The following is an 11,757-nucleotide window of genomic DNA, read 5'->3' as shown; positions in this document are numbered from 1 at the left end:
AATAAACGTTTCTGAGTACCAAATCCAAATATTAGAATGACGTCTAGAATCATGTGACTGGAGTAATGATGCTAAAATTCAGCACTGAAATAAATTACATTTTATATTTTTTTTGTATCGTTATTTAAATAATATTCAAACTGAAAACAATTATTTTCAATAGTAAAAATATTTCAGAATATCAGTTTTTGCTGTATGTTTGGGTCAAATAAATGCACTATTGTTAAAACATAGCATGCACGATTAAAAGGTCTAGATAAAGTTTATTTTACTAATCTACCCAAATTATTTCTTTCAAACAGAAGTTATTTACCCCATTGGCAGGTTATTTAGCTTAGTAAAAACTCTCAACTAAATAAATCTTCTTAATTTAGGATTTTTTTATATATTTTGGCAAAAAAATCTAGTCTTGAAAACAATTTTTGCAGTGCACTATCCCTATGCCGCTGTGTTCCTAATGCGTAGTCGTGGTCTTTCTCAGAGTGTGTGTGTAATCACATGGGCACGGTTGAGGAGGCGTGCACCTCTCCGGGTAACTGCAGCTGTGAGCTGAGCAGCGGTCAGTGTCAGTGTCTTCCTCAAGTTGTGGGTCAGCGTTGCGATCAGTGCGCTCCGGACACCTGGAACATGGCCAGCGGGAACGGCTGCGAGGCCTGCGACTGCGACCTCAAACACTCCTTCGGCTCGTCCTGCAACGAGGTACGGCCGCCTGCGCGCTGACATGTCAGGTTGGGGATCCTAATAAAGTGCACATGGATGAATCTGTGCTTTTATTCCCTGTGATGTAGATCATGGGCCAGTGCTCTTGTAAACCCGGGTTTGGAGGCAGAACCTGTCGAGAGTGTCGAGAGCTGTTCTGGGGAAACCCTGAGGTCAAATGTCACGGTGAGTTCGGAAAAACTGAAAAATATCAGTGCAGTAAATGAGCCGCTCAGTTATGATAATAGTTTGCAATGCAAATGTAATGTATCTCTAAGGAAACCAGAATATTATTTTATTACATTGTTATTTGTTTTTTTAATATTAAGACAAGTTGGCTGTGATACCTGTTTTAATATTATATTATTATTCAGATGTTGGGGGTTAGGTCTTATAAAAATATATTCCCTGCATCAGAGAAATAAACTACATTTTAAAACATAATCAAACTGAATATAGTTATTTAAATTAAAATAAAAATTCAAAATATTACTGCATTTTTGATCAAGTAATAAAACCTTGATGAGCATCTTTTTTGAAAAACATAAAATATTCTTACCTTTTTCAGCTTTTGTATGGTATTGTTATATTTAAGTTATATAAGTATTTTAAATATGACACAAAGTAAAAAAAATATGTTTATATTATTAGTAGTATATAATTAATAATAACGGTAATGTAGTTTTTGTATTTTTATTAGCGCTGTCAAACAATGATTTGTGATTAATCAAAAACAAATGTTTTTGTTTACGTGGCATATGTGTGTGTACTGTGTTTATTATGTATATAATATAACTAAACAACCATGCATGTAAATAAATTTAAATAGAAATATATAAATATATCAGAAATCTATGCTGTATATGTGAATGTATTTATATATACATAATAAGCACAATAAATACACGCACATATATTATGTAAACAAAACATGTTAATTGCAATTAATTCTTTGACATGACTAATTATTATATTATTTTCCCCCACCCATGTAGTCTTCAGTATGACAGCAATCTGAAAACGATTATTTTGTATTCCCATACAAAAAATTCACATCAATAAAATGTGATAAATCTTACATTTAAACGATCACTGCCGAACATTGAATAAACCCATAAAATGCAACTCGCTTTGCTGACATTGCAAAAATGCTCTTCCAATACCCTACACCATAAATTCAGTCGACAGCCCGACTCTGTAGGAATGTCTAGCAGAAAGATTCGCCCCAGATGTGCAGGACCATGACGAGCTCATGGGGGGGATCTGTCCAAACCTCACAATACCCTCTCTACTCCCACAATGCACCTTTGTATTCGTGGGCTTCCCCTGATGGGGCCATTGGAGTCTGCTGCAGCGCTCCTCCTCAGAAAAGAGGCTTTGTCCTCTCTCTGACTGTATCCGCGGCTGTGCGGACCATATCTTTAGAAATCTATTTGAAGAATAGTTCTGGCGCTTTTGAGGTCCTGAACCCAAGGAAAAGTCAGACGATCTCCTTCAAGAACATCGTGACACATTTATTAGAGCAATCTCAGCCCAATTAAAATCTCATTCTCAAGAACGACGCGTGTGAAATATGACACAGCATCTGCATTTCCTCTACTTCACATGGTGAAAGAGATTTCCAATAAGTAACATTTCACACAAAGCCACACAAGTCTTGAAGGACGTGAAGATAGTCAAATGCTTTTTATGCACAAACTTTTCCCTTAATAAGCCATTTGGTCTCAAGCAGCGCAGGTTTCGGACTCTCTTTGGGCCGATGAAGCGCTTTGCTGACACAGATCTGTTCCACCCCCACACCCTGCGTTTGTTTGCAGAGTCCTGACAGAGCAGGAAGCCCCCCGTGTTCCTCTAAGATCCAGTTACCCCTCTATAACCCTCCTGTTGACTCACCCTCAGTGCGCACCGAGCGTTTGTTCAGCTTGAGCTCCGCTTTATGTGCTTTCCTGTTAAATACTACTTCGATAAGCTTGTGAAATCTTTACGCTCTGTCCAACCACAACTGATTTCCTCAGAGGTTTTATAGGTTGTTGCTAAACTTTTTGTATAATTAGTAGAAATTTTGTGTGCCCACCACTGTAGTAGAATGCGTTATTGTTATCAATGACTGGGAGATGTTTTATTGAAAATGTGTTACTTATATTTGAATTACAACAATAGGTAAAATTACCCTGTGGTGGATCTAGTCTTAAAGACTAAAAGTTAAACCAAACAAATTAGTTAAAACAAACTCTAAAAGCCCTTGTGAAAGAAAAGATAGCCAGACATAGTTGTGTTCAAGAAGTGACGTTTCCTCTCATGCATTTTTACAATAACTTTATCTGCGTGGTGATGAAAAACAGATGGAAAGGATACATATATTCAGGGGTGCAGATATGTGCACGCAAAACCGTCAGAGCGTAGTTTAGATTTGAGCTTTTTGTTTGAGTTGAAACCTTTTACAGTATTAGACTTAAGGTCATTGCACACTGAAATTTTCGTATGCGCTTTTTTGTATTCATCATCTTTTCCTGTCAAAATGTATGCTACAGATGCGAAAAGGCAGAAAATCTAACCTGATCCAAATCCGAAAAGCAATGTGTAAACGTGATTACACTTATTTAATTGTTATTGAGAATTTCAGACCCGGTATGCAAAGAAAGTCCTTTAGTCAATCAGAAACAGTTCTTAACAGCCACCAACCATGCCAGCGCAGAAATCAGCGTGCTCACCTATGCACCACTTACTTACTTATTACTGTATGAGACAACCATATCTTTGACAACCATATATAAAACATAAGTGAAAACCTATTGACAGTTAAATTCAAAGTTACTGCTTAAGACTACATTCATTGATAAAAATTGGATATTGGTCATGCAGCGGCAACTGCTCTCATGGCTGGTTACTGTTTACACAAATCTGGCAAATATATTACCAACCCAGAAGTTGGTGCATTTTTTAAGGCATATTTCCAATAGCTTGTTAACATCGTCATGAATGTTTAACAGCAGTAAAATGGACTTTGTTATTACAGAAGTACCTCTCGAGTGGTTTCGTCTGGGAGACAGTGGTTCTCCTTCTAATTTTGCGTAATATATGTTTTACACCCCCATGCCTTAGCCATATATGTCTATGTAAACGACTGCTAAATACACAAACACACTGCACTGCATCGAATCTTGTTTATTTTAGCTCTGCTTTTCAAAGGTTCATGCAATTCTCAAGCTGGCTTGTAAACAATAAAATCCAGATGTGTTCCTCTGGCAGTAAAAGCCTATTCTAGCATTTTTGTGACAATTGCTACTAAATACTTCCCGTCACCGACACAAAAGCTCCTACGCCTGTTCACTTCTCCAGGGTCACATTCATGGCATTGTTCCAACAAGAAACACCCCCGGTGCCTCCTAAGGCCCCCTGGATAATGGCAGGGATTAACCTCCCAGATAATTCCCTATCTCTAGTACCTCATATGCATTAGCGGCCTTAGGTGAAGGAGTCTTTTCCAGTGGAATGTGTGTTTAATCACGTCACACTGGAATGCGTTTTAAGTAAACGAACCATCCCAGACAGGATCCCCATTCACAAATTGTATGCATCACACGTATTGTCCTGAAATCTCCTCGGGGGTCAAAAAGTGCTGATCTCTGGTTACCTATTTGCCTGTAAAGACCTGCACTTTGGTATAAATCCCAGTGAGCTACCAAGACAGCATCATATTCCTGCCCTCTAATGGCGAATTTACTCTACAAAGGTGGCACAGAAGCGCTTCTGAACTGGCATTTGTGTGTCTTTAACTGACTGCATAATGCTGCTCAGAGGTGGCATGAATGCATTTACGCAGCAATTTCTACTGTATACTTTGATACGAGAGGATGTGGTGGATCAGAGCAAGCATGAAATCTGGCTTTTATACAGCGTTTTTGTTATATCTTTACAGAGAAATTTAAGGAGGCACAGAGCAGCCTTAACATGCAAGCTGTTTAAAGATGCCTGAAGTTAATTAGTTTTGGCCTAATTTTTTATCACCACTCATGGAGAAGTCCATGAAGATTTTGTATTTACAAATTGAAAAAACACCACCACAAAGTCATAGTTACGAATGAGAAACCACGCGAATGCAACCTTTGTTTTCAGTTTATTTAAACGCACATGACAACGTAATTTAAAACTCATAAATGCCAACTTTTCAGTAGGGCTTGAATGCACCATCAGAATGATTTGTGCTGATATACTGAAAAGTATTAAAAAATAATTAGTTTAATCTAATTAAAGTGGACTATTTCACACAATATTGGTGACTTCTACGTATTTTTAGAGTAGTCTATTGTTAGCTTAGCAACATGCTAAGAGTTGATGCCTGTGTTAAGCATTCAAATTAGGTATGTTTGTCGCAGTAGACAGCTAGCTTATAAGTTTTGGAATAGTGCTAAACAGGTATGTTCAAAATATGGCCTTGATGAAGGTTAACAAGGCTGTTACAACTAGAATGTTCTGTGGAGGAGTACGTTTGTTTAAGGGCCTCATGCTAAGTCATTCCTACTGTGGTGTTTGCTGAGTGTCTCGTCTGTCATTGTGGGGCAGTTATTGCCTTTTGTTCACCAAACACTCGCATTGCAGCAGTAAAATGCGCAAACAATCTTTTCCTTCATCCTTGCACTCCCACCACCTCCCCCTGATTCCTGTGGCTCGCTCTTTCATCTCCAGCTTAATAAGGTCACAGTCACTCTAAGTTTGCAGAAAATGCCAGTCAAAGAACAGTCTTAAACATCTCAGGTTCATTTCTTTTAGCCTTTCTAATATCAGCTGTAATTACTAAATCACCATTTCGCCTTTTATGCAGAATACACCACATAATTATTGGATTCTTTGTTTTAAATATAATTTCAATGTTTTATTATTTTTGCTCCTTTTATAAATGCAAAAAAATCTGCACATCAGCTTTATTTCAGTTAACAGAAACAGATTTAGCTTTAGTTGTACCTGTACTTAAACGTCAATGTTCCTGTATATTTTCAGCATGTGATTGTGACCCAAGAGGCATCGCGGAGCAGCAGTGCAACAAGGTCACAGGTCACTGCGTTTGCGTGGAAAGTGTTTCCGGGCCTCGATGTGACACGTGTGCTCGAGGCTACACCGGTGAGTTCCCACACTGCGAGCGCTGCCACCAGTGCTTCGCTGAATGGGATGTGATTGTGGGCGACCTCACCAACCAGACCCACAGACTGGTCCAGAAGGTCAATACCATCAAAGCCACTGGCATTACCGGACCCTACCAAGCTACCATCAATAACGTTGAAAGCAGTGCCAACTCAATCCGCAACATCCTGGCCCAAAATCCAGCCACTCAGCCCCTAACGGAGATCCAAGGACTTCTCGAACAAGCTACGTGAGTTAACGCCTTTCTCAGGATGTGGAAACAAGCATAGATCTTTCTCATGAGAATAATCTTTTTGAATATATCTTCTCTCTGAAGTGCCTTGATGTCTGAAATGAACACCAACCTTAACCTGACGGAGGAGACCTTGTCCGAGATATCATCCGACAGCAACAGCACAGGCACCAAACTGAAGTCCCTCAAAGAAGAAGCTCAGAAACTGGAACAGACGGTGAAGGACCTTCAGGAGCAGGTGGAGTTTGTGAAGAACTCAGACATTCGAGGTGAGTAATAATCAATCAAGTTCTTGTAAAGCCTTTTCTTTAACACAATGCATCAATGCAAAAAGTTGTTTGATCCGCAGGGGCCAGAGCCAGTGTGACTCGATACTATGAGCAGTCCCAGATGGCGGAGATCCGTGCAAATGCCTCCATCATTGATCCAGACAACCTGGTCAATCAGTCTGCCACCCTGAGGACAGAAACAGAAGACTTAATGAACCAGACCAAAGAAGAGTTCATCCAACGACACGATGAGTTTGAGAAGAAACTGGACAACCTTGCTGGACAGCTGGAGACTCTGGACCTGTCTGAGCTTAGCAAGAAGGTAAAGTGGTCAACAGATCAATGAACATGGTCAAGAGCTTATCTAAATTTTAATTTTTTTAAATTTTAATAAGCAAAGTTTAGTTTTCAGAAACAAATCAATGTCACTTTCATGTTATAAGAAGTTGTGAACACGATTCCTCGTTTCAAAACGTTACATTTTAATTATTCAATAAAAAAAGTTGATTCTGCATCTGCAACTGTAGTTATATGCCTGTAGTAGTAACTGTAGTAGATTCTTCCATTTTCCATTTTCTTCCATTTTTAGTGATGTATAGTGCTAGTTTATCAGGAAGTGACAATTTTGTTCTCTTTGACTCGTTGGATGGAAACGGTCCAATTTAAATTCAAAATTCTTGACTTTGGATGAAAACCCAGCTAGTGAGTTTTGCATATGTAAATTTAAAGCTAGATTTAACTTTGTGCTCTCTCTCCGGATAGACATGTGGCAGTCCAGCTGGCTCAGAGAACTGTGCCGACTCTCCTGCGGGAGGCCTGAGCTGTGTGGATGGGGAAGGAAAGAGGAAGTGTGGAGGAGAGGGATGTGACGGCCTCACCACACTCGCTCACAACGCCTGGCAGAAAGCCAAGGACTTTGACCTGGAGATCATCAGCGCTATGGAGGAAGTGGACAAGCTCTCCAAAATGGTGAGGTTTCTCAGCTGATACCGTATCTGATGTTGATATGACATGCATTTTTGTAGAGGTATGCTTCTGTTTGGATCTTCTCACTGTAAAAGTAATAGTTCACCCAAAAATTTTAATCCTGTCATAATAAACTCACCCTCAAGTAGTTCCAAACTTGTATGAATTTCTTTCAAAGGAAGATATTTTGAAGAAAAGTTTGTAACCAGGCTGTTTTGGGTTATAAATTCCTTTAAATACTAGATAACTTCTGAATGCTTTTGTGGGGACATTGTAGAACTTAAAGGATTTCTTGAATTTGTGTGTTCAGGTGTCAGAGGCAAAGGTAAAAGCAGATGAAGCAAAGTTTAATGCTCAAGAAGTGCTGGCAAAAACCAACGAGACCAAAAAGCGTGTGGATGGAAGCAATGAGGAGCTACGGCAACTCATCAGACAGATTCGAGACTTTCTCACTCGTAAGAAACACTTGTGATAGATTGCTTTTGATGATCAGATCCTTGATTTTGAACTCCTGCTCTGTCTGGTTCTACAGAAGATGGGGCGGACCTGGAAAGCATCGAGGCTGTGGCCAATGAGGTTCTGCAAATGCAGATGCCCACCACTCCAGCCCAGCTGCAGAACCTGACCGCAGAGATCAGGGACCGCGTGAGCAGCTTGACAGACGTCGAGGACATCCTCAACCAGAGCGCTGCTGACATTCTGAGAGCAGAAAGCCTGCTGGAACAAGCCCGCAAGGCCAGGTCTGAGATCTATTCAGTCATTTACATTAGTCCCAGAGTACAGTCTGATATAGTAAAAATTAAAAAATGTATTTATCGATGGATATATCAGATTTACGGAGCTTCAAAATAATTGCCGCTATCCACAAGCTTTACCAAGCATGGATAAATTGTTAAAAAACTATGTGTTGGTTTGAAAGAAGAAAGTCATATACACTTAGAATGGCTTGGGGGTGAGTAAAATATGCCGTAATTTTAAATTTTGGGTGAACTATTCCTTTAATTTCTCTTTTAATTTTTTGTTTTTCCTAAATCAGGGAGGGAATCATTTCCTCTAATGCTTCAAAAATTTTATTATTTGACTTTAAGTCTCACTATTGTCAACTTAATAATAATAATGACATGGAATTACATTTTTTTTTAGATTATAGGCATGTATTTGCCTTCAGGCATTTATAAACAAAAAAACAGAATGTTAAAAATCAAGATTTTCTAAATCATTGAAATGTAAAAATTATATTATATATTATATTATATATCATGTCTTCTGTAGCATTTTTAATTAAGGCATAACACAAGACTTCTTTGTCCTACAAATAATTAAAAGTAAAAACATTTAGTAGAAAAATCTGTCATGAAGTGTTTTATTTTTGGAATGAGAACCCCAAAATGAACATGAGAGGGATTCTGGTTGAGAAGCACTTCCTTAAAATGTACCATATCTGTGGAGTGTGGTAGCATTGCCACCTACTGACCAGTTCATTGAACAACATGTTACCTGTATTTATATAGCCCTTTTAACAATACAGATTGTGTCAAAGCACTTAAGATTATCAAACAGGAGAACAGAGTGTCAGTAAAGTAAAATGTAGTACCTGTGCAGTCAAATGACAAAAATAACTGGAAATGAATGTAAATGTTTGTATATTGTCTGGTTTTCACAGAAAGGAGGCGATGGATGTGAAAGACACTGCTGAGATGGTGAAGGAGGCCTTGCAGCAGGCTGAGCGCGCCAGAGTTCAGTGACCGAGGCTCTGAAACAGGCCAGCGCTGACATCAAGGGAACGCAAGACCTGCTGATCTCCGTAAGTTTACGTTTCTAGCCATTTGTTCCAAAGGGGACCGTTTTAGCCATTCTTTAGTCATTAGTCATTTGGAATTGATCTTTGATGTCATTTGTGACTCTTTTGTTTAAAAGGTGGAGTCGGAGACGTCGGACTCGGAGCTAAAACTGAGTAACGCCACCCGAAGGCTGCTGAAGTTGGAAAGCGATGTAGCTTTGCTGAAAGAAAAGGCACTCAACACCTCCACCAGCGCCAACAGCACAGAGAAAGAGGCGGACAGCATCAAGGCACTTGCTGAGCAGCTCAAAAAGGTGCATGAATCACCTGGATATGATACGTCATCTGCTATGAAGTGTTGTGGGTTTGTAACCTATACTATACATGACTGTTTATGCAGGATCTGGATTCAGAGTTGAAGGACAAGTACAGTAGTGTTGAGGAGCTAATCACACAGAAAGCAGAAAGGAGTGGCAGAGGCCAAGAAAAGAGCAGAAAAACTCCAACAGGAAGCCAAAACTCTGCTGCTACAGGCCAGTGACAAACTCCAGCTGCTAAAAAGTATGTAAATAACGCATCTCTAATTAAAGTATTAGAAGAGAACATAACAAAACATTGATATTTTAAATGTTCTCGCTTAAAATGAACTATATGTCTGTGTTTTTCAGATCTTGAGAAAAACTATGATGAAAATCAGAAGCTGCTGGAGGACAAGGCCAATGAACTGGTGGATCTGGAGAAGGCTGTGAAAGAACTGCTTCAGGAGATCAGTCACAAAGTCACCGTCTACAGCACCTGTCTGTTTTAACACTACTACTGACTGCTTTAGGAACATATATTACATCAAATCCCTGAAAGTTTTTGTGAGTTTTACCCATACTTTATGATCACTGTATGGAAGGGTGTTACACACTTTTATGAACACGAGAGAATGTGATTTGGATTTTAAAACATAGCAGACCAAAGAGTGAATGTAGGATATGCCCAACATAACTATGAGACTGCAATTACATTGACCTCATTGTTTCAATTTTAGATTAGAGTTAAAAAGTAAAATAATATAAATGTGATTTTTAAAAAACGTTTTTGTTTACAGATACTTGGACCAACTTGTGAATACCATGAAAGTTCAATCAGAATAAACTCAAGTGTGAAACTGACATTGTTATTTTGTGAATTTCTCAAATCAAGGAAATCGATCAATCTGAGGAAACCTTAAAATATGCAAATAACACTGAAGACTTGTGTATTTTTACATTGTTTATTTTCAGTTGTTGGTTTTATTTCTGGAAAATGATACTGATATGGACCGGGATCATGGCTGTAGACTGGAGCTGGACCTGTCCTGAATCAATTAGGCTCACAGACTGATGATACACGGAGCCCACGACTGATCTAAATGATCCAGATAAAGATCTGTTACCTATTCTCAATTGCCCTGTGTATCATCAGTCTTGGGCTACAGCTCTGACATTGTTCTTGTGGTCATTAAAATAACCAGAAGCAGCGTTATTTGACATTACGTTAGATTATGCTCTATTTACTTCATTAAGTTAAGGTTACATCAGACTTGTCTTACACTGGTAACGTTCATTCCAGACACTTCCATAACAGTTGCATTAAAGATGGATATTTTGGAAGTGTCTAAAATGACTGCTATATGTACAGTACATGTTTACCAGTACGTACATTGGTGCTTGGTGATGAGTTTTTGGCTCAAGGACTACATTTAAACTCACACCAGAAGTGTTTAGCTGGGATTTGGCTTTATGAAGACCAGTGAAGTTTTTACACACTGACTCAATCAATCATTTCTTATTTAAACTACTTTATACACAGAGGCATTGTCATGTTAGAGTCCTGTCCAAAAATATGTATCCACAATTCCCTAGAACATCATTGTATGCTTTAACATTACGATTTGTACTCATGGATATTATAATAATACATACATACTTAATAATAAATTTAATAATGAAATTAATAATAAATTAAAGTAGTTCAACCTGTTTATTGGAAGAGGGTGACCCAATACTTTTGTCAATATAGTGTATAAAGTTACATTTATGTTTGTGATTACACTTGTGTTTAATTTTAAGTTTTAAGTGTTTTATCTGTCTTTATCTCTTTAGACTGTTTTTAGACACATTAAATATGTTACCCTGTACTCTACAGAACTTAACTGCACTCTAAAAGACTTACTCAACAAACATCACCTGTACTCTGCAGGATTTACTTTTAGTCAACAAACCTTAGCTGTATTCTACAGGACTTACCTTTAGTCAAGAAACCTTACCTATATTCTACAGGACGTACCCATATTCTACAACACTTACCTTTATATAACAAACCTAACCTGTTTCCCCGAAACACTTACCTTTAATCAGCAGACCTAATGTGTACTCCAAAACACTTACCTTTACTCAACAAACTTTACCTTTATTCTGCAGGACTTACCTTTAGTCAACAAACTGTATCTGGACTCTAAAACAATTACCTTTAGTCAAAAAACCTTTTCTGCATTCTAAAACACTTACCTTTATTCAACAAACCTTACCTGTATTCTGCAGGACTTACCTTTATTCAACAAACCTTACCTTTATTCTGCAGGATTTACCTTTAGTCAACAGACCTAATCTGTACTCTAAAACACTTTCCTTTAGTCAACAAAC

The 11,757-nt window shown here is 38.3% G+C and overlaps 1 protein-coding gene across 1 annotated transcript in view; it reads left to right on the top strand.

The window, feature by feature from the left end:
* The window catches only part of LOC122331057 (laminin subunit beta-1-like), a 28,706-nt gene extending 18,772 nt beyond the window's left edge, over positions 1-9,934 (top strand). The window contains 14 exon segments of the mRNA XM_043228498.1: positions 482-699; positions 789-885; positions 5,698-6,067; positions 6,155-6,339; positions 6,420-6,661; positions 7,102-7,308; positions 7,616-7,760; positions 7,838-8,045; positions 8,969-9,042; positions 9,045-9,109; positions 9,223-9,399; positions 9,486-9,557; positions 9,559-9,646; positions 9,754-9,934. Of these exon segments, the coding sequence (XP_043084433.1) occupies positions 482-699; positions 789-885; positions 5,698-6,067; positions 6,155-6,339; positions 6,420-6,661; positions 7,102-7,308; positions 7,616-7,760; positions 7,838-8,045; positions 8,969-9,042; positions 9,045-9,109; positions 9,223-9,399; positions 9,486-9,557; positions 9,559-9,646; positions 9,754-9,893 (2,288 nt within the window). The 3' untranslated portion in view covers positions 9,894-9,934.
* Positions 9,935-11,757: the final 1,823 nt, after the last annotated feature.

This window comes from Puntigrus tetrazona, chromosome 25 (genome assembly GCF_018831695.1).
Source record: "Puntigrus tetrazona isolate hp1 chromosome 25, ASM1883169v1, whole genome shotgun sequence".
Lineage (NCBI taxonomy): Eukaryota > Metazoa > Chordata > Actinopteri > Cypriniformes > Cyprinidae > Puntigrus > Puntigrus tetrazona.
The sequence above is the reverse complement of the archived record's forward strand: the minus strand, read 5'-3'. Positions and strand labels throughout refer to the sequence as shown.